The 24,023-nt window shown below is 44.2% G+C and overlaps 2 protein-coding genes and 1 pseudogene across 7 annotated transcripts in view; 1 reads left to right on the forward strand and 2 right to left on the reverse strand.

The window, feature by feature from the left end:
• The window catches only part of RFWD3 (ring finger and WD repeat domain 3), a 46,143-nt gene extending 29,045 nt beyond the window's left edge, over window positions 1-17,098 (reverse strand). Inside the window, exons 1-4 of one of the 6 annotated variants that reach the window (XM_055366567.2) lie at window positions 16,396-17,098; window positions 14,229-14,350; window positions 10,526-11,045; window positions 1,517-1,719 (exon numbers count right to left, since the gene is read on the reverse strand). In XM_055366567.2, coding sequence (XP_055222542.1) covers window positions 1,517-1,719; window positions 10,526-11,045; window positions 14,229-14,350; window positions 16,396-16,532 — 982 coding nt within the window. In that variant the 5' untranslated portion in view covers window positions 16,533-17,098. Of the gene's footprint in view, window positions 1-1,516; window positions 1,720-10,525; window positions 11,046-14,228; window positions 14,351-16,292 lie in introns of all 6 variants that reach the window. The other 5 variants (XM_019012174.4, XM_063700328.1, XM_063700329.1 and 2 more) reach the window with 5 other exon arrangements.
• Window positions 17,080-18,538, forward strand: LOC101130858 (lamina-associated polypeptide 2, isoforms beta/gamma-like; annotated as a pseudogene).
• A 2,916-nt stretch (window positions 18,539-21,454) lies between these two features.
• The window catches only part of MLKL (mixed lineage kinase domain like pseudokinase), a 29,377-nt gene continuing 26,808 nt past the window's right edge, over window positions 21,455-24,023 (reverse strand). The window contains exon 12 of the mRNA XM_031002957.3: window positions 21,455-22,138. Coding sequence (XP_030858817.1) covers window positions 22,104-22,138 — 35 coding nt within the window. The 3' untranslated portion in view covers window positions 21,455-22,103. The remainder of the gene's footprint in view (window positions 22,139-24,023) is intronic.

Raw genomic sequence — 24,023 nt, forward strand, 5'->3', positions numbered from 1 at the left:
TGGCATGAGTATTTCTGATTGCAGCACATTAGAGGCACATATGGTCTTGCTGTCCTATTTTTTTAAGAAGCTAAGATTGACCAATGGGTTCAGGTGGTTATCACCCTGGTCCCTGTATTAAAAGGAATCCCATCAACCCTGCAACCTAATGGTTTTAGGATTCACTGATGATCTTTGCCTAGATATATAATTTAATTGGGGGTCACAAAATGATGACTTTTCTATCGTTCCTGCTGCAATTAGCTGAAATTTTTCTATTAAAAAAACCTTCAAGCCTGGACAACATAGGGAGACCCTATAGCTACAAAAAATTAGCCAGGTGTGGAGGCATGCACATGTAGTCCTAGCTACTCAGGTGGCTGAGGTGGGAGGATCGCCTGAGCCTGGGAGGTCAAGGCTGCGGTGAGCTGTGATCGTGCCACTGCACTCCAACCTGGGGGACAGAGTGTAACCCTGTCTCAAAAAATACAAATGAATAAAAAATAACAAAAAAACCCACTTCATCAACTATCTGATTGTCCAAAATACAGTTTATACAGGAAGGCAAAATATTAATATATTCCTGACCCTTTATTTACTAGTTTTTGGAGTAATTAGTTGGGGTTCTAACAACTTACGATAGTGATAAATGAGGTTTTGGAAAATTATATAAATATGAACTTAAAGATTTTCATTGATTTATTATATTTCAATTCATAATCCAAGAATATTCTTTCAGTGGTAAAATATACTGAAAGAGCGCCCTCTGGGGATCAGAAAGTTTTTAACGTAAGCAGGACATCTACTTTAGGGGTCTCTGCCTACGACTATTAAACAAAGTTCCACTTGCATAACACATAACATTATACTAGGACTTGAAAGTGTCAGCCTAGACAGGGTGCTGAATTTACAAAACTTTTCTTTTAAATAAAGAATCTAGGCCAGGTGCAGTGGCTCATGTCTGTAATCCCAGCACTTTGGGAGGCTGAGGTAGGTGGATCTCTTGAGCTCAGGAGTTTATGACCAGCCGGGGCAACATGGAAAAACTCTGTCTCTACAAAAAATTTAAAAAATTAGCCAGGTGTGGTGGTGTGCACCTGTAGTCCCAGTTAGTGGGGAGGCTGAGGTGGGAGGATGGCTTGAGCCCAAGAAGCGGAAGTTGCAGTAAGCTGAGATTGTTGTCGCTGCACTCCAGTTGTCACTGGGGGACAGAGCCAGAGCTTGCCTCAAAAAAGAAAAAAAGAAAAAGAAAAAAAAGAATCTACTTTCTCAGATGTCTGAAAAAGTGAAAGAGAATACAAAATGCCATTACAAAGTGACTAACTCACTGGGTCACAAATTACATTAAGCTGTAAGTCAGATCAAATCCTCTCTACATAATTATGGCCAGTGAAGGCTCTACACTATAAAACAGGAATCCACAACATTTAGGGGAGAAAAGGGAAAGTGTCAAAGCACAAATCTAGTTTCTAGCCTTCTGAAATTTAAGCTTCATGGATGTTAGCCTTGTGAGTCCAAACCTGGGTAAAATACTGACCTTCTAAAATGACAGCTCCAGATTCCTCTGCCTGGTCAACAACCCCTCCATACTCTGCAGAGCTGTCACTGTCAGAATCAGAACTACTAGACACCTGCAAGTCTTCAGATACAGGATTCCTAGTCTCTGAATCGTAAGTGGTAGCTGGCAAGTCAGGCTGGGTCCTGCTCACCTGAAAGTAAGCATCCAATGGTGCTCTCAACCTATGTACACAGAAAGACAACGGAATTATAGTACAATGAACTATCATCACAAAAACAATCTATAGTGATTTGAAGTAAATCCTATCACTTCAACCCATCTCCAGGCCATTAAATGCTGCCTTTGAAAGCTGAAGCAGGTATAGCAGATAAGGGGGGGAGACTGGCCTCCTAGATATTATTTTTTACCACTCAACCACTGCTACATTAGCCCACAAAGGAGCTTGATCCTTCCGTTAAAAGCTAATTCTATTTTACTGGCATCTGGCCATATTGTCAGTATCTTTAAAGGACAAACTCAGCAATCTGTATGCTGGTATTACATGGCTAAAAAGGGAGCGTTAGCCAGAAGAAAAAGGGCTTTGTTGCCCAAATATGGCCTCATGGGATTTTGCTATTGCAGTCACCCAGACCAAGGTATTTTGGAGTACAGTACAGGGTCTGGCTTCTGTAATTTCTTCATCTCTCATTTTAGGATAGTATTTTTCTTTTAAAATTTAAATAATGTTAATTTTAAGATAAAAAACATAAATGATAATATGGCATCAAACAAAATAACTTAGAATGATGAGAAGACCTGGGGCCAAATCTAACACTCCAAATATATCTTGGCTGGCTGAGTTTAAAATAACCACTACTGTACCTCAGTTTCTCTAACTCCTGGAATAACAAAGCAAACTCCAGTTTGAGCTGAGGAGTTTGAGGCCACTTTTGTCACAGAATTAATGAAACTTTATATTTAGTAGAGACAGGGTCTTACAATGTTGGCCAAGCTGGTCTCCAACTCCTGACCTCAAATGATCCATCCACCTTGGCCTCCCAAAATGCTGGAATTACAGGCATGAGCCACCACACCCAGACAAATTAATAAAACCTTATACTAAAAATCAAGAGTTCCTGAGGAAGGATCTAGGGACACACACACACAGACACATTAGGCTAGCTGCGGTGACTCATGTCTGTAATCCTAGCACTTTGGGAGGCCAAGGTGGGTAAACTGCTTGTGCCTAGGAGTTCGAGACCAGCCTGAGAAACATGGTGAAACCCCATCTCTACAAAAAATACACAATATAGCCAGGCATGGTGGTGTGCTCCTGTAGTTCCAGCTACTTGGGAGGCCAAGGTGGGAGGATGGCTTGAGCCTGGGAGATTGAGGCTGCAGTGAGCCATGATGGTGCCCATACTCCAGCCTGGGTATCAGAGTGAGACTTGTCTCAACAACAAAAAAACAAAAAAATGACACCCAAAAAACTTGGGAGGCTGAGGCAGGAAGATCACTTGAGCCCGAGAGTTTCAGGCCACAGAGAGTGAGCGAGCTATGATTGTGCTACTGCACTCCAGCCTAGGTGGCAAGAGTGAGATTCCATCTTCAAAAAAAAAAAAAAGAAGAAGAAAAAATAAAAATTAAAAAAATGGCTGAGCTTGGTGGCTCACGCCTATAATCCCAGCACTCTGGAAAGCCAAGGCAGGAGGATTGCTTGAGGCCAGAAGTTTGAGACCAGACTAGCCAACAAAGTAAGACACCATCTCTATTAAAAAAAAAATTTAAAACAAAAGGGCAACTAAGTATTACTGACAGGTGACCTACTAGAAGTTTTAATAATTATGACATTAAATAAAATATTATTACCCAGAAACATTGTTGGGGACTGCTTACACAGAAAAATTTTGATTCCTAATAGTTTGGCTGCAATTTATTGACGAATTAGGGCTTTGAACGAATGCTAACTAGAACAAAATAAACACTACTCAGTGTCCAACTCAATAGACAGAAGATTTTTTGACCTTTTAAAAAAAGAAATGTCAATAAACCGAAAGGAGAAACAGCAATCAAGTTGCTTTTCTTTTTTGGAAATTGAGATATAATGAATATACTACAAAATCCACAATTTAAAAGTGTTCAATTCAGTGTTGTTGTTTTTTTAGCATAACCACAAGGTTATGTAATCATAATCATAACCATTATCTGGTTCCAAAACATTTTTGTCACACCTAAAAGGGACCCTGTATCCACAAGCAGTCATTTCCCCTCCTATTTGGTAGTCATGTCTTCTCTTTCATTCTTCATTTTAGTATTTTGAGTCTTCTCTATTTCTTGGTTGGTCTAGCTAAAAGTCTGTCAATTTTGTTGATCTTTAGAAGAACCAACTTTTTGATTAGTTCATTTTCTCTCATTTTTCTATTCTCTATTTCATTTATTTATATGCTAACCTTTATTATTTCCTTCTGTCTGCCTGTGTTGGGTTTTGTTTGTTCCTCTGTTATTTAGAAGTGTGTTATGTAATTTCCACAAGTTTGGTGTGCAAGAATCACACCCATATAAGATGGTGAACTTAATCAGTAAATGTTGTGTATGTTGACTGCTCCACCCACCAGCCATTCCCCTCCCTCCCTCTCCTTGGGATTCCTTATTCCCTGAGACAAAACAATACTGAAATTAGGCCAGTTAGTAACTCTACAATGGCCTCTAAGTGTTCAAATTAAGGGAAGAGTCACACATCTGTCACTTTAAATCACTAAGCTAAAGTGATTAAGCTTAGTGAGGAAGGCATGTCAAAAGCTGGGATAGGCCAGAAGCCAGGCCTTTTGCACCAAACAGCCAAGTGGTGAATGCAAAGGAAAAGTTTCTGAAGAAAATTAAGCGCTACAACAGCGAATACATGAATGATAAGACAGCCTTATTGCTGATATGGAGACAGTTTTAGTGGTCTGGAAAGAAGATCAAACCAGCCACAACATTCCCTTAAGTGAATCCCTAATCCAGAGGAAGGCCCCAACTCTCTTTAATTCTGTGAAAGCTGAGAAGTGAGGAAGCTGCAGGAAAGTTGGAAGAAAGCAGAGGCTGGTTCATGAGGTTTAAGAAAAGATACTGTCTCCATAAAATGCATGAAGCAGCAGCAAGCGCTGACATTGAAACTGTACCAAGTTATCCAGAAGATCTAGCTACACTAAAAAGATTCTCAGTGTAGATGAAACACCCCTCTATTGGAAGATGCCACGTAGGACTTTTGCAGCTATAGAGAAGTCAATGCCTGGCTTCAAGGCTCAAAGGACAGGCTGACTCTCTTGTTAGGGGATAATGCTGCTGGTGACTTCAGTTGAAGCCGATGCTTTTTTTTTTTGAAACAGAGTCTCACTTTGTCGCCCAGGTTAGAGTGCAGTGGCGTGATCTTGGCTCACTGCAAGCTGCGCCTCCCGGGTTCACGCCATTCTCCTGCCTCAGCCTCCCGAGTAGCTGGGACTACAGGCACCCGCCACGACGCCTGGCTAATTTTTTTTTTTTGTATTTTTAGTAGAGACGAGGTTTCACCGTGTTAGCCAGGATGGTCTCGATCTCCTGACCTTGTGATTCGCCCGCCTCGGCCTCCCAAAGTGCTGGGATTACAAGCATGAGCCACCGTGCCCAGCCGAAGCCAATGCTCTTTTACTGTTCTGAAAATCCTAGGGTGCTTGAAAATTATGCTAAATTTATTCTGTCTGCGCTCTCTCTCTTTTTTTTTGAGATGGAGTCTCGCTCTGTCACCCAGGCTGCAGTGCAGTGGCGCCTGGCTAATTTTTTGTATTTTTAGTGGAGACGGGGTTTCACCGTGTTAGCCAGGATGGTCTCACCCATCTCCTGACCTCGTGATCTGCCCACCTCGGCCTCCCAAAGTGCTGGGATTACAGGCGTGAGCCACCACACCCAGCCTATGTCTGTGCTCTCTAAATGGAACTACAAAGCCTGGATAACAGCTTATCTGTTTAGAGTATGTATTACAATTTATGCCCACTGTTGAAACCTACTATTCAGAAAAAAGGATTCCTTTAAATATATTACTGCTCATTGACAATGCACCCAGTAAACCAAGAGCTCTGAAGGTGATTAATGTTATTTTCATGTCTGTTAATATAACATATTCTGCAGCCCAACTTTCAAGACTTATTATTTAAGAAATAAGGCCGGACACAGTGGCTCACACCTGTAATCTCAGTACTTTAATGAAATAACATCTCTACAAAAAACAGAAAAAATTAGCTGGGTGTGGTGGCTTGTGCCTTTAGTCCCAGCTACTCTCTAGGCTGAGGCAGGAGGATCGAGGATCACCTGAGCCCGGGGAGGTTGAGGCTGCAGTGAGCCATGATCACACCACTGTACTTACTCCAGCCTGGGCAACAGAGTGAGACCTTGTCTCGACAAAAAAAAAAAGAAAAGAAAAGAAAAGAAATATTTTGTTGTGACTCTTAGCTGTGGGGAAAAGCTTTTTTTAATTTTTTTTTTTTTTTTAATTTCTTAAGATGATAGCCGCCAGTGATTCCTCTAATGGATCTGGACAAAGTAAATTGAAAACCTTGAAAGGATCCACCATTCTTTTTTTTCTTTTTTTTTTTTTTTTTTGGAGACAGGGTCTGGCTCTGTCACCCAGGCTGGAGTGCAGTGGCATGATATTGGCTCATTGGAACCTTTCACCCCAACCTCCTAAGTAGCTGGGACTACAGGCATGCACACCATACCCAGCTAATTTTTGTATTTTTTTGTAGAGACAAGGTTTCAACATGTTGGCCAGGTTGGTCTTGAACTCCTGAGCTCAGGCAATCTGCCTTCTTCAGCCCCTCAAAGTGCTGGGATTATAGGCATGAGCCACTGTGCCTTGGGATCCACCATCCTTGGTGCCCCTAAGAACATTCATGATTCATGGGAGGAGGCCAAAATATCAACATTATCAGGAATTTAGAAGAAGTTGATGTCAACTCTTATGGATGACTTTTGAGGCTCTCAAGACTTCAGTTAAGGAAGTAACTGCAGATGTGCTAGAAACAGCAAGAGAACTAGACTTAGAAGATGTGACTGAATTGATCTCACTCCTAGATTTTCCTTTCCCTCTTATTGGTTAGTTTATTGCTTATCCCACTGAATATCCATTACCTCAGGCAGGCCCCAGGGAAAATGATTTAGGCTTTTCACACTCTGCATTGCTCTGAGTCAAGAGTAGTCTTGCAAATGGGGTTTTCCAGAGAACCACCAACAGGTCATATAAAGATAATTCTCTGGGAATGAGGCTTTGAAGGTGCTCCAATCCCTCTGGTGCCTGCCAGGCTGTTGGTTTTTACTATGATTACAGGCAGATGCTTTTCACGACTACCAAGGAGCTGGAGAAGGTGACAAGAATAAGGAATGCCATAGAGCTCAATGAGATTCGGCTGTTTTTCTTTAATAATCACTCCCCGGATTGCTATAAGCATTTGGTCAGTTTCCTGAATTATGAAAAAGTTGATCCTGACAAATTCTGCCAGTTGTTTCACTACTTCCATGGAGATAATTCTCTGTGGTCCTTACTCTGCCATTTTCACTGACATCACCCAGGTTTTCTTCTTTTTTTTTTTTTTTTTTGAGACGGAGTCTCGCTCTGCAGCCCAGGCTGGAGTGTAGTGGCGCAATCTCGGCTCACTGCAACCTCCACCTCCCGGGTTCAAGCGATTCTCCTGCCTCAGTCTCCTGAGCAGCTGGGATTATGGGCACCCGCCACCACACCCGACTAATTTTTGTATTTTTAGTAGACAGGGTTTCACCATGTTGGCCAGGCTGGTCTCGAACTCATGACCTCAGGTAATTCGCCTGACTCAGCCTCCCAAAATGCTGTGATTACAGGTGTGAGCCACTGCGCCTAGCCAGGTTTTCTTTTTAGACAGTGCTAAGCAAGTTTACCAACTCCATTTCTTGAGATTCTAAGTGAACAGCAGCTATAGCTACCATGAGACTAAACACATAAGAAAAGCATTTTATAAGAAGATTTAATCAAATACGTACTAGAGTTAGGGTGTTGACACGTATATCAATAGAATTCTACATAGAACCCAGTAAAAAAGTGATAGACGATTAAAAAAAATCACTCTTTAATATTGCTTTTATGTAGCAAAGAATTTCCAAAGTCAGGCAAGAACACAGGAAAGGGGAACTGTGAAAACCAACAGGAAGCAGTGCTAGGGTTTCTCTTTGGGAGCACAGATTTAGAACCCAAGAAATTCTCCTCCTTCCCTGCACTTACCATCTTTGAATTTTGCTCCTTCCCTACTCTCTGTAGTCCTAGACTCCGTATGCTCCAGGAAAACAATATTGGGATCTGTGTTATTCACCAATATATCTAGGGCAAAGTTTAGTCTCTCACACAGAAGAGTGTTATCAATATTTGATGAATGAGTGATGACCCCCGCTGCCAGAATGAAACCGCCTCAAACAAATCAGAAAGGAGTTTGTGACCTCAGCTAAGCCTGTTGGGAAGAATAAGCTCACTACTTAGCTTTCCATAGCTTTGGCTTCTTGGCTGACTGTGAGTCAAAAGCTGTTCACCTTGGCCCAGGCTTTCAACACCTGGCCCAGGGACAGTCTGTCAGATGAGTAAATGTCAAACACCACACTGAGAAATTTATCTCAAGAAATTCAGAAGTTATAAGTGATTAGTCCTGGGAAAGGTCATACTTCAGGGAAAAAAGTTTTAATCACATTTACCTGGCTCCAGAACTGATGTTATTTCCACTAAACTGCACACTTGCTGACCGTTTAGGTTATTCCCTTTGTGGAGACAGATTATGGCTGCCAAATAGCTTGACTGACATCTTTCAACATTTAAATTCTGTATAACTCATTCCCTGAGCAGATTCTAAAAGCAATTTTTTTTTTTTTGAGACAGAGAGTCACTCTTGTCACCCAGGCTGGATTACAGTGACAAGATCTTGGCTCACTGCAACCTCCGCCTCCTAGGTTCAAGGAATTCTCATGCCTTAACCTCCCAAGTAGCTGGAACCACAGGTGTGTGCCACCACGCCCGGCTAATTTTTTGTATTTTTAATAGAGATGGGGTTTCACCATGTTGGCCTCGAACTCCTGGCCTAAAGGGATCCACCTGCCTTGGCCTCTGAAAGTTCTGAGATTACAGGCGTGAGCCACTATGCCCAGCCACATCAAGCAATTTTCTCACTAGAGTTTGGCTTCTGTTTGGCTCTCTAGTGGTTCTGTTTTTCTTTGTAAGTTGGCATCTGGTTTATAAGTGTCACCCTTAAGTTGGTTAATACAAGTCACTGTGCCTGACCAAGAGGAATCCACTCTGCGTCCCCCAACAAGAATGAGTGCATGGATAAGCAAGACTGAGGACTTGCAAGAGGCCTCCTGACAGTCAGCCAGTTCCTGGAAACACCACTCACAACTCTCAACCATGGAAAGTTAGCCCATTTACTTTGGCAGGGTCCCCAAATTACACCATAAGCTGCCTTCACCTATAACACAAATGTATGAAATCTTACCCTGACTTTATAATGTGAGTAATGACATCTTAAAACAACAGATTATAGCCAGGCCTGCTGGTGCACGCCTGCAATCCCAGCTACTTAGGAGGCTGAGGCACAAGAATCGCTTGAACCCGGGAGCCAGAGGTCCTGGTGAGCTGATACTGTGCCACTGCACTCCAGCCTGAGTGACACAGCAAGACTCTTGTCTTAAAAACAAAAAAAAAAAACCCAGAGTAATATGCATTTGCAACTCTTGTCAACACAGAACTAGGCATCTGTCATCCTTGATGGGCACTACAGACACTGGAGCCACAGTCATGGCAAGCCCCAACATTAAAATCAGCAGGATCCATGAAAAAGAATGCTGAATCCAGATACAGAAGGCACAATTCCAATTCCAGCCTTATCACAACCAAATCACAAATTATCCCATCAGCTTCCTCATTTGTAAAACATGGGTAATAGATGACCTAGCTACCACTTTTTAGTATCATCTCAATATTTTCACAGTGTTAGAAAACATCGGCATGGTTGCGTATGCCTGTAGTCCCAGTTAATCATCAAGAGGCTGAGGTAGGAAGATCGCCTGAGCCTGGGGAGGTCAAGGCTGCAGTGAGCTGTGATTGCACCACTGCACTCCAGCCTGGGGAGCACAGTGAGACCCTGTCTCAAAAATAACAATAATAAAAAGAAGAAGAAAGAGAAAACAAAGGGATTTCGTCGAAGCTTCCTCCATCTGCCTATGTAGAAAACAGGGCAGATCCAGGCTCCAATATCAGTGCTAACTCCTCTATTCTATAGTTATGAGACCCTGAACAAAGCCCTCTCTGAGCGGAGATCACACCACTGCGCTCCAGCCTGGGCGACAGAGCGAGACTCCATCTCAAAACAAAACCAAACCAAAAACAAGACAGGTTTAATTAGTTGGGTGTGGTGGCACACGCCTGTAATGCCAGCTACTCGGGAGGCTGAGGCAGGAGAATCGCTTGAATCTGGGAGATGGAGGTTGCAGTGAGCCAAGATTGTGCCACGGGAATCCAGCCTGGGCGACAGAGTGAGACGCTGTCTCAAAAACAAAAACAAAAAACCAAAAAACGGACAGGGTATAGGCAATTGTTATTCTTCATAATAACCCTGTCAAGACTTGACAGCTAAGCCCTTCAAGAGGCAAGTTCAAACCAAGACTATGAAAGAAAATTAATTAATTGTGCCTCCAGGTGGAATGCCAGTGAATAATGAATTTGGGTGAGTAGAGACTTGCAAGTGAAGAAAGAATTTTTGGTGTACAAGACACAATCTGAAGAACAGCATATCTCTACAGAGATTGCCAACAAACTACCACCTAGTTTTCAAGGCACAACAGTTTAACTTATCCCTTCACTACTTTGTGAAGTAAGGCAAGCACTTTTATTTCCACCTATGAGGAATTGGGGGTCAGAAGTTATCTGACTTGCCAAAAGTCACACTGTCAGTCCTTGAATGGCAGAGCCTCAGTTTCATTAATTTCTAGTACAGCAATGATCACAGACTTATCCATATATTTATTTACCTGGCACTGTCTGTCCTCTGAGACCCTCCGGCTCTTGCCCTCCGTGAAGCAGATACCCTCCTTCTTGTTCTCATTGGCCCTACACTGTGGTTTGAAGATGAAGGTCTCAGGAATTCCAGCATGCCATGAAGTCTCTGCAGTCCACTAATGAAGTTGGTCATTGAATGCAACGAAGATGCTGGGATGGTGTGATTAGCATCAGATCCCTGCCTATGTTGTTCTGAAGTTCTTGGATTGATGTTCTCCACATTGTCTTCTCCCAAGACCTCCACTTCTGTCAGGTCAACAGACAGTTGTGGAGCAGGGGGGAGCAGGGGTGGTGTCGCGTGGCTGCCGATCACCTCAGCAGGAGCTGGCTGGAGGATGGATGGTACCCCCTGGCTGCTGACCACATCAGCAGGAACAGGCTGGACGAGGGCTGGTCCCCCTTGGCTGCTGGCCATGCCAGCGGGAGCTGGCTGTTGTTCGGCATGATTTAACTGCACCTGAACATCATATTCCATTGCTTCATGAGCCATCACTAGAGAAACAGTATTTGTAAAAAGTATTAATAAAATAGATAAAACATGCTATGTAGGTGACAGAATCATATTTAATCTTTCTGATTTTATGTTTAATATCATTCTTAGCAAGACTGAGAAGCTTCAAGAGAAGATTTTAACTACTTATTTTAAGTCAGAAGTGTTTGGTAATGGAATTTCCTCTCTATAACAAGCATTTATAACCAGTTTTCCGGTTTGCCCTTAGAAAACATGAAGTCCTGTGATCATAGTAGTATCTTCCAAAATAGAAAGATCTATAAACCAAGAAGATTAAACTATTGGGTCTAAAAGTAATCTCTCAGACACTCTGCAGTTCTGTCTCAAGCTGAATATGGACATTCACCAAAATCAAATGCATATAATGCAATATCTAATTTTAGCAGGCAATATTAATCTTTCACAGCATCAACAGTTACAAGGGATAAACAGAGAAAGGACATTTTTTACACTTGCAAAATTAACTGTGTTACTAACTCAAAATGGAAACTTACTTAATCTTTCCAAAAAGGCTGAGCAAACTTTATCCTATCCCTTTCATTACTTTTGTTTTCCATCTCTAATTCCATCATGTTAGCCTATTCAACAAATATTTATTAAGCATCTATGTTCTTTTCATGTTTCCTATCTTTAATTCCATTCTATCAGTTTGAAAACTACCACCTAGTTTTTAAATTAAAAAAAATATATATTTTTTTGTTATATACATGAAGGCTTCCTATGTTGCCCAAACTGGTCTTGAATGCCTGGCCTTACCTCCTCATGCATCAGGACAACAGGACTGAGCCACTGTGCCTCCCTACCACCTAGTTTTTAAAGTACATCAGTATAACTTATCCCCTCAATTACTTTGTGAAGTAAGGCACGTGCTTTTATTTTCATCTGACTTATGAGGAAATGGGGGTTCAACTAATAGTTATTAAGCACCTGTTATGCAGACAAGACACCCTAGAGGCAAAAACAGATAAGACCCCATGTATCAGAGTTATTCTAGCAAGTAAGATGTCAATAAACGAATACATGAAAAAATTATAGATTATGATGTTTGGGGTTGAGGAGACAAAGAGGACCAACTAAGACACAATTGTGAGGGAAGTACTCTTTTAAAGAGTGAAAACTGGGCTGAGGCATGAAGGATTAAAAGAAGCTGGCTATGCAAAGAGCCAAGGGAGAGTCTCAGAAGGAAATCAGTGCATAGGTCCCTGATGAGCATGGGTTTGATTGACGAACAGGACACCATCATTAAAGGGCCTATGGGCCTTGGTAAGGAGTTTCTTCTATGTTAGGAATGCACTGTAGGGGTGCAAGAGCATAAGCTAGGTGACCTGTGTAGAGGCTATTGTGGGAGTCCAGACCAGAGGTCAGAGAGACCTAGGCAAGAGTGGTAGCAGTGGAGATGAAAAGAAACAGACAGCTTTAAGAATCTTCAGAATAGTCATGCTTCTTTTTTTTTTTTTTTTATTGAGATGGAGTCTCGCTCTGTTGCCCAGGCTGGAGTGCAGTGGCGCGATCTTGGCTCACTGCAAGCTCCGCCTCCCGGGTTCACGCCATTCTCCTGCCTCAGCCTCCCGAGTAGCTGGGATTACAGGTGCCTGCCACCATGCCCGGCTAATTTTTTGTATTTTTAGTAGAGCCGGGGTTTCACTGTGTTAGCCAGGATGGTCTCGATCCCCTGACCTGGTGATCTGCCAGCCTCAGCCTCCCAAAGTGCTCGGATTATAGGCATGAGCCACCGCGCCCGGCCAATAGTCATGTTTCTTAAAATCATCAGAGCAGATTAAACCACCTGAGGAACAGAATGACAGAAGAGGGCTGAAGACTAAAGTCAGAGACACTACTGTTAAAAGGACAACAGAGTAAAAGAAGCCAGTTAAGGAAGATTATAAAGTAGGAGGAAACATGGGAATGTGGTGTCTTGGAAAAACAATGTTTCAAGGAAGGAACAATTGAGTGTCAAGTGCTACTGGGGGGAAGAATGACCACTAGATTTGGCAATGTGAGGATGACAGGTGACCTAAAAAAGCAGTTTCCCTGAAGTGGTGGGGTCAGAGGCCAGACTGGAGTAGGCTGAATAAATGGAAGGAATTCTAATAAACATAGTGGACGAAGCACATGTATGTATCTTTCTCTCTCCACTCCAGTCATTCCTAAAACCCACGAACATCACCCCCACAACCTGAGACTTTTTTTTAAGAAAGGATAAATTAACCAGGACGACACAAATGCAAACAGGGTATGATATGCAAACCAGTTTTTTAAGGCCATAAAGGAGAAACTGATGATTGATGACTGCTTAGCAGAGCCAAAAGATAAAACTCAAAGCCTGCAAAGGGCACAGTGGTTGGGGTGAGGTGTGTTATTGAGAAGCAAGCTGATTCCCACTAGAGGGACTGTAAAAACCAGGTACCACAAAAGGCAATATTGAAAGATGGCGCTAAAAGGGAAGGGCTGGTTAAAAGCCAGTAAAGCAGTTAGCCTGACTCCTACTCAAACACCAGCCAGCTAAAACAAAACACAGAACAAAGCCCTTCTCCCCGTATGCACGAGAAAACTGGAGGTTTGAACCACACAGGCTTACACTCAGGATGGAGAGTGGCATAGTACTGAAAATAAGTGGGAAAGAAAGTCTGCAAACTGAACAATGTGAGATACTTCAAGTTTTAAACACTTTTTGTATAGATGGGGTTTCCCACGTTGCCCAGGCTGGTCTTGAACTCCTCGGCTCAAGCAACCCTTCTGCCTCAGCCTCCCAAAGTGCTGGGATTACAGGAGTGAGCTACTGCAGCTGCCTAACTAAAAGCTTTTAATGTTTCTAGGGTACAACGACAGTCTCCCAAGAATTGTGCGTCAGAACATAAGGCCCAAGCTACTTCTAGATGTACTCAAGAGACATTAAGCAACTCAGCCTTCAGGAAGACAAATGGTAGAAATGGACTAAAAAGAGCAGAATCTAGGGGGCCGCACTGTCTACTCCCATATGGTTATTTAAATTAAATAAAAATCAAATTCGGCCAGGAGCTGTGGCCCACGCCTATAATCCCAGCACTTTGGGAGACTGAGGCAGGTAGCTTGAGACCAGGAGTTGGAGACCAGCCTGGGCAACACGGCAAAACCCCGTCTCTACAAAAAATACAAAAAAATTAGCCAGGCGTGATGGTGTGCACCTGTGGTCCTAGCTACTTGGGAGGCTGAGGCAGGAGAACCCCTTGAACCCGGAGGGTGGAGGTTACATTGAGCCGAGATCACGCCACTGCACTCCAGACCAGGAGAGAGAGTAAGACTCCGTCTAAAAAAAGAAAAAAAAAGAAAGAAATAAAATAAGTTCCTTTGTCATGCAGGTCACATTTCAACTGCTAGAAACCCACATAGGGCGGGTGACTCCCATACTGGACAGCAGAAATACAGAACACTTTTCTCGTCGCACAAAGTTCTATGGAACGGTGCAGTTCTGGAGCTGAAGCTTCCTAACCACTGTAGGCCAGTCGGAGGTGCCTAGAGCGAGAGACCATGGGCTGGGCGCCCCAAACCTTGAGGATGTCACACAAACGCTGTTTTTTATGTGTGCTGTGAGCGGTGCTTAAAATGTCAACCTCAGACTTGTCATCTTTGTTACTCAGGTTTCAATCAATGGCCACAACAGGCAGGATGAAAGCCCCTCAACTAAAGGTTGAGAAGAGGTGGGCGGGGGAAGTGTTCAAATCTTTGCTCTGGCCGGTGCAGAGTGTCACGCCTGTGATCCCTGGACACTGAAAAGCCCAGGCGGATGGATCACTTACGCTCTGGTGTTCAGACCAGCTTGGGCAACACAGTGAAATTCCCATCTCTACCAGAAAAGAAAAATGGAACAGGTCAGGCGCGGTGGCTCACACCTGTAATCCCAGCACTTTGGGAAGCCGAGGGCGGACCACTTGAGGTCGGAGTCCCAGAATGGCCAATATGGTGAAACCCCGTCTCCACTAAAAATACAAAAACTACCCGGGTGTGGTGGCGCATGCCTGTAATCCCAGCTACCTGGGAGGCTGAGGCAGGAGAATCGCTTGAACCCGGGAGGCAGAGGTTGCAGTGAGCCGAGATCGCACCACTGCACTCCAGCAGAGGCAACAAAGCGAGACTCTATCTCAAAAAAAGAAAGAAAAAAGAAAAAACAATGAGCCGGGCGTGGTGGCGCGCACCTGTGGTCCCAGCTATTGCGGGAAGCCGAGGTGGGAGGATCCCTGGGGCCCGGAAGTTCGAGACTGCAGTGAGCTCTTCCAGCCTGGGTGCAACTGGGAGACTTTTCTTTCTTTCTTTTTTTTTTTTTTGGGATGGAGTTTCACTCTTGTTGCCCAGGCTGGAGTGCAATGGCGTGATTTCAGCTCACTGCAACCTCGGCCTCCCGGGTTCAAGCGATTCTCCTGCCTCAGTCTCCGGAGTAGCTGGGAAATGGGGTTTCTCCATGTTGGTCAGGCTGGTCTCGAACTCCTGGCCTCAGGTGATCCGACTGCCTCGGCCTCCCAAAGTGCTGGGATTACAGGCGTGAATCACCGCGCCCGGCCGGACTTCGTCTCTTTAACAGGAAAAAGGGAGAAAGAGAGGGAGAGGGAGAGGGAGAGGGAGAGGGAGAGGGAGAGGGAGAGGGAGAGGCGGAAGGGGAGGGAGAGGGGGAGGGGAGGGGGAGGGAGAGAGGGAGAGAAGGAAATTAAATCCCTGTTCTTTTACTACATGGGGAAAGAAAGACATAGATAGATTAGATAGACAGATTAGATAGATAGATAGATACATTAGATAAATACATAGATAGATAGATATTAAATCCCTGTTCTTTTACTACATGGGGAAACTTTGGGCGGGTTTCCTAAACTCGGCTCAACTTGTTCTCCTGTAAAACAGGGATAATACAAGTCTTTACGCCACAGTTTCCGTGATGAAATTAAAAATGAAGTTCTTCCATCAACTTTAAAGTGATGAAGTAACCGGCGCTCAGAGCGGGCGCAGGCAACGCCGCTGAGGAGCCCGAGGCTAGGCTCTCGGGGGAAGGGCCGGGCGACCTCCCACCCCGGCCAGGGCAGGCCCCGCAGCAGCGAACTCGGCTCCTTCAGTGATCGCCCCGAGCTCCCGCCTGCCCAGCCCCCACGCCCAGCAACCCAGATACGCGCGGGGGTTCGGGCTCCTTAGCCCCGACCACTGGCGCCGCCCCGAGGGCCCGAATCCCCTCAGGCCGCCGGGTTCCAAGCCCGCGTGCAGCTCACCTCGTGGCGTGTCTCCTGAATCCCAATCCAGGAATCAGGCGTGGGGAAGTTTATCCCGAAGCTAGAGGCCCAAGGCCTGAGGAGAAGCAACACCCCTCCTCACCTGAAACCAGTAGGCCGCGGCCGGGCTCGCGAGCCCGCCGAAGACTCGGTAGCTACCTCGGCCGAACTCCGAATGCACCTACGCCAACTGCCACTTCCGGAGCCGCTCAAGCTCCCGCCAGAGCCGCCGGCAGGCATGCTCCTATTGGACAGAAGCCCTACGCTGTGGCCAATACCCACTCTTCTTCTTCAATGGGTCCCCCGCTAGCTGAAGCAGCGGTGCTCTCATTGGCTGGTCGTTCATACTGACGAGGCGGGACCGCGCTCGAGGAAGCCTCCTACAATTGGCAGGAATCTACGTCCGTCACCTTGCGCCCGCCGCGGAAAAAATGGGAGTTTTTTTGTTTGTTTGGGTTTTTTTTTAGCGCGTTTTATTTGAACTTTCTGGCGGGAGAAAGTTATATGATTTCTCGGTCCATTTTGGAATGGGGATGATAATATTAAAACTGACTCCTGCTGCTTATCCCTAACGCTTTAGTGAAGGAGTTATCTGTATCCAAAGGATAGCAGCTAATCGAATAATTTCAAAATATTTCAATATTTTGAATTTCGGAGCCTGTAAAGACAGGCTGTAGGACAGTCCAGTTCATATGTATCCTCTCATGGGGTTGAAGAGCTCACGCAGAAGACTTTGCCTACATAATCTCTTCAATCTCAAACCGCTGCAAGGGATCTGAGCTACTAAACAGTCTCAAATCACTTGTTAGGGCCGCCGCTCGCCGCCAGCGCCAAAAGAAAGGGGCCCCCGGAATTCTCCAGCTACGTACGAGGAGCGCGAGCCCACAGCCGTCTCGGCTCCGAGCCCGCCGCCGGCAGGAAAGCCACAAAGAAAACTGATAAACCCAGACAAGATGATAAAGACGATCTAGATGTAACAGAACTCACTAATGAAGATCCTTTGGATCAGCTTGTGAAATACGGAGTGAATTGTGGTCCTATTGTGGGAACAACCAGGAAGCGGTATGAGAAATAGCTTTTGAAACTGAGGGAACAAGGAACAGAATCAAGATCGTCTCCTTCAGCAACAATTTCTTCTTCAGCAGAAAATACAAGGCAGAATGGAAGTAATGATTCTGACAGATATAGTGACAATGAAGAAGACTCTAAAATAGAGTTCAAGTTTGAGAAGAGAGAACCGCTAAACAGCGGAGTAAAGACTCCAGTAACCCTCAAGCAAAGAAGAGTTGAGCACAACGAGAGCTATTCTCAAGCTGGAATAACTGGGACTGAATGGACAAGTGGATCTTCAAAAGGCGGACCTCTGCAGGCATTATTAACTGGGGAATCTACAAGAGGGTCAAGAAGAACTCCAAGCAAAAGGGTGCACACTTCAGAATATTTTCGTATAGATGGAGCAGTAATTTCAGCGAGTACTCCCATAGCTGAAACTCTAATCGCTTCAAACAACGAATCCTTAATTGTCAATAGGGTGACTGGAAATTTCAAGCATGCATTTCCTATTCTGCCAGTCACTGAATTCTCAGACATACCCAGAAGAACACCAAAGAAACCATTGACAAGAGCTGAAGTGGGAGAAAAAAAACACAGGAAAGAAGAGTAGAAAGGGATATTCTTAAGGAAATGTTCCCCTATGAAGCAACTACACCAACAAGAATTAGTGCTAGTTGCCACAGAACAATCAAAGGAGCTGCAGGCCGGCCATTAGAACTCAGTGATTTGAGGATGGAGGAGTCGTTTTCATCTACATATGTTCCTAAGTATGTTCCCTTGGCAGATGTCAAGTGAGAAAATACAAAAAAAAAGGACGCTCCATTCCTGTATGGATAAAAATTTCGCTGTTTGTTGTTGTGGCAGTTTTTTTGTGTGTGTTTGGTCTATCAAGCTATGGAAACCAACCACGTAAATCCCTGCTCTGATATTCTTCCTGATGACTCTAGAAAACCCAACTGAATGGTGTCTCTTTGGCACATTCAACTTGGTCTTGTATTTTTAGTAACTGTGTTGAAGAACATTCGTGTACGCTTTTTGAGTCCAAGAACTAAAAATAATGTGATTTTGCCTCAATAAACGTAGTATTCCATTGGAAAGCAAACAAACGATATATGAATGGACTTTATTAAAATGTTTTTGAACTTTGGACTAGTAGGAGATCACTTTGTGCCATATGAATAATCTTTTTTAGCTCTAGAACTTTTTTTTTTTAGACAGGGTCTCGCTCTGTTGCCCAGGCTGGAGTGCAATGGCACGATTTTGGCTCCCTGCAACCTCCACCTCCTGGGTTCAAGTGATTCTCCTGCCTCAGCCTCCTGAGTAGCTGGGATCACAGGCACGTGCCACTACGCCCACCTAATTTTTGTATTTTTAGTAGCGGTGGGGTTTCACTATGTTGGTCAGGCTGGTCCTGAACTCCTGACCTCAGGTGATCCACCCGCCTCGGCCTCCCAAAGTGCTGGGATTATATGCGTGAGCCACCGCGCCCGGCCATAATGTTCATGATCTTGATAGAGTTTGGATTACTCATATGTATGCATTTGTCAAAACTCATCAAATGCTATCTTTAAGATTTGTGCATTTCACACAAATTTTTCACAGCAAAAACTTACCTTCCCACCCCCCCGCCAAAAAAAAGCCCATAGAGAGATAAACTCCAGTTAATGGCATAAATGCTGAAGTGTTTAGGAATGAAATGCATAAAAAATCAGGATGAATTAATGGCTAGAAAGAGGCACAAGTAGATAAATAGGTATGTGATAAAACAAATATAATAGTTAGCTGTAGAGTTTAGGTGGTAGGTATATGGTTGTTCAGAGTACAATTGTACTGACTTTTCTGTGTATCTGGAAATTTTCATACATAAGTGTTGGGAAAAATCAGGTACAGGGCCTTGGAAGGCATCCTGTGCAAGTAAAAGGCCCTGAAGATTAAGCTTTATCAGGCTTATAGTAAATTCACCTATAATAATTGTGGGTCTGCCAGAGTATGAATAATTCATCTACCAGGGAGAATTTTCACTGTAACTCCTACAGTAAATAGAACAAATGATTTTAAAGATGAAAACAGTGGCTGGGCATGGTGGCTCATGCCTGTAATCCCAGCACTTTGGGAGGACAAGGTGGGCGGATCCCTCGAGGTCAGGAGTTCCAGACCAGCAGACCCTGCCTCTGAAAAAAAAAAAAAAAGAAAAAAGGAAGGAAGGAAAATAGTAAAATAGTAATACCTGCCACTGCCAGTAAGTTCTACAAAATAATCATATTAAGTGTATATTCTTCTGCATTTTTTATTTAAAGAAAAAAAACATGTTCTAGGTTTTAAAAAAATCAAGGATAAGTAAAAGATAAAAACATAAGGCCGAGTGTGGTGGCTTATGCCTGTAATCCCAGCACTTTGGGAGGCCAAGGTGGGAGTATCACTTGAGCCCAGAAGTCCAAGACAAGCCTAGGCAACACAGTGAAACCCTGTCTCATAATAATAATAATAATAGTAATAGAAATCAGCCATAATTTTCTTCACCAGAGATGACTACTAGAATACAAGACCCAAATGTATTTTTATTGCTGTCTTCTCAGTGATTGAAACAATGGCCAGCACATTTGCTGTTGAATGATTTAGAATGAGTTCTGAAAAAAATGTAACTTTAAAGGCAGGGATTAGGGTATCCTAGGCAAAGCACACACCATGAACAAAGGTATAAGATCTAAAATGAGACCAGGCGTGGTGGCTCATGTCTGTAACCCCAGCACTTTGGGAGGCCGAGGTGGGCAGATCACTTGAGGTCAGGAGTTCGAGACCAGCCTGACCAACATGGTGAAATGCTGTCTCTACTAAAAATACAAAAATTAGCCAGGTGTGGTGGCACACACCTGTAATCCCAGACACTTGGGAGGCTGAGACAGGAGAATCGCTTGAACCTGCAAGGCGGAGGCTGCAGTGAGCTGAGATTGCGCCATTGCACTCCAGCCTGGGCAACAAGAGTGAAACTCTAGGCCGGGCGCGGTGGCTCACACCTGTAATCCCAGCACTTCAGGAGGCTGAGGCGGGTGGATCACCTGAGGTCAGGAGTTCGAGACCAGCCTGACCAACATGGTGAAACCCCATCTCTACTAAAAAATACAAAAAGTTAGCCAGGTGTGATGGTGAGCACCTGTATTCCCAGCTACTTAGGAGGCTGAGGCAGGAGAATCGCTTGAACCCAGGAGGCAGAGGTTCCAGTCAGCCAAGATTGCGCCACTGCACTCCAGCCTGGGCGTGACAGAGCAAGACTCCGTCTTAAAAAAAGAAATCTAGAATGAAAGCACCACAAACATGGGTTTGAGTCTGGCAGGGATTAAAATCTGGCAGCTCCTATGTGGACATATTTTGTTTGTCTTATCAGCATTAAAATAATTTTTTTTTTTGAGACAGGGTCTCACTCTGCCGCTCAGGCTGGAGTGCAGTGGTGCAATCATGCCTCACTGCAACCTCCGCCTCCCAGGTTCAAACGATTCTCATGCCTCAGCCTCCCGAGTAGCTGGGATTACAGGCATGTGGCCGCCACACCCAGCTAATTTTTGTATTTTTAGTAGAAACAGGGCTTCACCATGTTGGCAAGGCTGGTCTCGAACTCCTGACCTCAGATGATCCTCCCGCCTGGGCCTCCCAAAGCACTGGGATTTCAGGCGTGAGTCACCGTGCCCAGCCTAAAATAATTTTTAATGAGCTACTAACCTTTAAAAATAAGGACATCACAGAAAAATCCAACTTTCTAGCTCTTTTGACAAAATGGAAAGCTCTAGAAATGTTGGGATCCCATTCTATGTGACAAAGTATAGACTGGAGTTGAGGAGACGCTGTTCTTGCTCATCTGTTCACTGAAGCCCCCTCCAGGTTCAAATCATTCGTTTAGTTTCCTTCCTAGGCCCTATGGGTATTAGAGTTTGCAATCTCTGGTAGGAGAACTCTGGGATCTGATTGGAAAGTCAGGTTGGAAAGTATGGCATGGGGGATATCCATAAGGCTATGGATATCCAAATAGGAAGTTTGTACTTGAGTCCTTGGGCAAGAGGAAGAATTGAACAGTTTCTGCCTAGTTACTTCTGTTGTGTAACAAACCACCACAAAACTTAGTGTTAAGACAACAGTAATTTATTTAGCTCCTGATTGTGTGAATGGGCAATTTGGGCTGGGCTCTGCTTGAGTGGTTCTTCTGGTCTTGATTGGCCTCATTCATGTGTTAGTTGTCATGTTGGTTGGTCTAGTATGACTTCAGCTAGGAAAGCATGTTGCTGCTTCATGTGGTCTCTCATTCTCCAGCATGCTCACTCAACATGTTCATGGCTGGGTAAGGTTCCAACGGACATTTATAAGGCCTCTTGAAACCTAGGCTTGGAACTGGCACACAGTCACTTCTTCCACATTCTATTGATCAAATCAAGTCACAGTGCCAGCCTAGATTCAAATGGTGGGGAAAAAGACTTCATTTATGGAAGGGAGGAGCTGCAAATTTCATTGCCAAGAGGTGCGGATACCCAGAAAGATACATTTGACAAACCATCTATCAAAGTTACTGTCAGAGGTATGTTTTTGGAAATATCATTTGGAGTGGGATGTGTCCTGTATGACTGGAATAGTTTTCTATTTGTAACAGAGAAGTGTGCCCACTCCTTGCACCCATAGATAACCCAATGCCGAAGGATATGAGAGAGAGAGATGTCCAGTTTGTGCCTCTCCCAGCTTCTTGTCCAGAGACTCCTTGGTTTAGATTTTGATACACTACTTAGAAAAGGTGGAGAGTTTCTTTAAGATTTCTGTGGATGAATGAACAGGAAATTAGACCAGGGTAGGCAGCTGAGAGCCAAGTTAGAAACACAAAGACATTTCTACATTGCACAGTCATTTAGAAACTGCATTCCCCCTGGTCTGGCTGGTGCCTAAACCACCATCAGCACTCACACATTTGGGATATAAAGTTCTCTTACTTGATCAACTTTTAAAACACAAACACCTCACAGGAGGGGGTAAACTCACATCTTAGTATGAATTACTCTCTGGTGTTAGATTCCTTAATACTAGGAGGACCCTAGGTTGTAAGGGAGCTTGGCAGAAGAAGAAAGAAGACAGAGGAGAGAGTGTAGTGGAGGACAGCATTGTATAAATCACTGTTGGCTTCTTATCCACCCCAAAGACCAATTTTTCAGAACGCATCATTAAGTCTGCGCTTCTGCTCTGTGGTGGTGGAGAGAAAGTTTCAGACAGAAACTATGCCATGACTTTGATTTTTCATTCTGAAAGGTAGGCATGTGGATGAAGGGAGAGGAGAGATGACAGATGAGACCCTCTCAGGTAGTGTGAGAGGTTTTCCCAACAGACCATCTGTGAGAAGGCCTTGAAGAACAGTCCTCATGCTCGAGACTTCTGTAAGCAGACAGAACATCCTTGGAAGCTGCCTCAAAAGTCTGGACTCATGGCTCTTTAGTTCCTTTTTCTTTTCTTTCTTTCTCTTTTGAGACAGAGTCTTGCTCTGTCACCCAGGCTGGAGTACAGTGGCGCGATCTTGGCTCACTGCAACCTTTGCCTCTGGGGTTCAAGCAATTCTCCTGCCTCAGCTTCCTGAGTAGTTGGGATAACCGGTGTGTGCCACTATGCCCAGCTATTTTTTGTATTTTTAGTAGAGATAGGGTTTCACCATGTTGGCCAGGCTGGTGTTGAACTCTTGACCACAAGTGATCTGCCTGCCTCAGCCTCCCAAAGTGCTGAGATTACAGGTGTGAGCCACTGCACCCGGCCCCTTCTCTCTTTTGTCTGGGCTTTGTGTAAAGTCTGGGAGATTTAGGTCTAGGGTAGGAGAGAGAGATGCTTCCAGGGAGGGAGACAGTGTAAGGAAGCTATGGAGAAGCAGCTGATGACATGGTGAGATAAAAGTCTGCATCGAGGAGATAATCCCAAGGATGCTGAAAAAAGAAAGGAAGGCAGACAAGGAGGGAGGAAAAAAGGAGAAAGATAGGCAAAAATAAAGCAAGAGAGAGGAAAAAGAAGAGAGATAGAAAGACAAAAAGGCAACAAGATAATGCTGCTGTGGTGGTGCCTGTTGTCCCAGCTACTCTAGAGACTAAGGCAGGAGGATCACTTGAGCCCAGGAGTTTGAGGCTATAGAGTGCCATGATCCCACCTGTCAATAGCCACTGCACTCTGGCCTGGGCAACATAATGAGAACTCCTCTCTAAAAAATAAATAAATAAATAAATAAATAAATAGACAGATATAGACAAAAATAAAGGGAGGAAATAGGCAGGAAGAAAGTAATCTGCCTTTCCAACCCACTTTGGATAAAACAATGCCCTTTGGAAGCCCTTACACTATTGACACTGGGGCTGCCAGAGAGTTCTTTGTGTGGTGGGTTGTCCTATGCATTGTAGGATGTTGAATAGCATTCTTTTTTTTTTTTTTTTTTTTTTTTTTGAGACGGAGTCTTGCCCTGTTGTCCAGGCTGGAGCACAGTGGCATGATCCTGACTCTGCAACCTCTGCCTCCAGGGTTCAAGTGATTCTCTTGCCTCAGCCTCCTGAGTAGCTGGGACTACAGGCATGCGCCAATATACTTGGCTAATTTTTGTATTTTTAATAGAGATGAGGTTTCATCGTGCTGGCCAGGGTGGTCTCAAACTCCTGAGCTCAGGTGATCCACCCACCTTGG

This window comes from Gorilla gorilla, chromosome 18 (assembly GCF_029281585.2).
Source record: "Gorilla gorilla gorilla isolate KB3781 chromosome 18, NHGRI_mGorGor1-v2.1_pri, whole genome shotgun sequence".
In the NCBI taxonomy this organism is placed as follows: domain Eukaryota; kingdom Metazoa; phylum Chordata; class Mammalia; order Primates; family Hominidae; genus Gorilla; species Gorilla gorilla.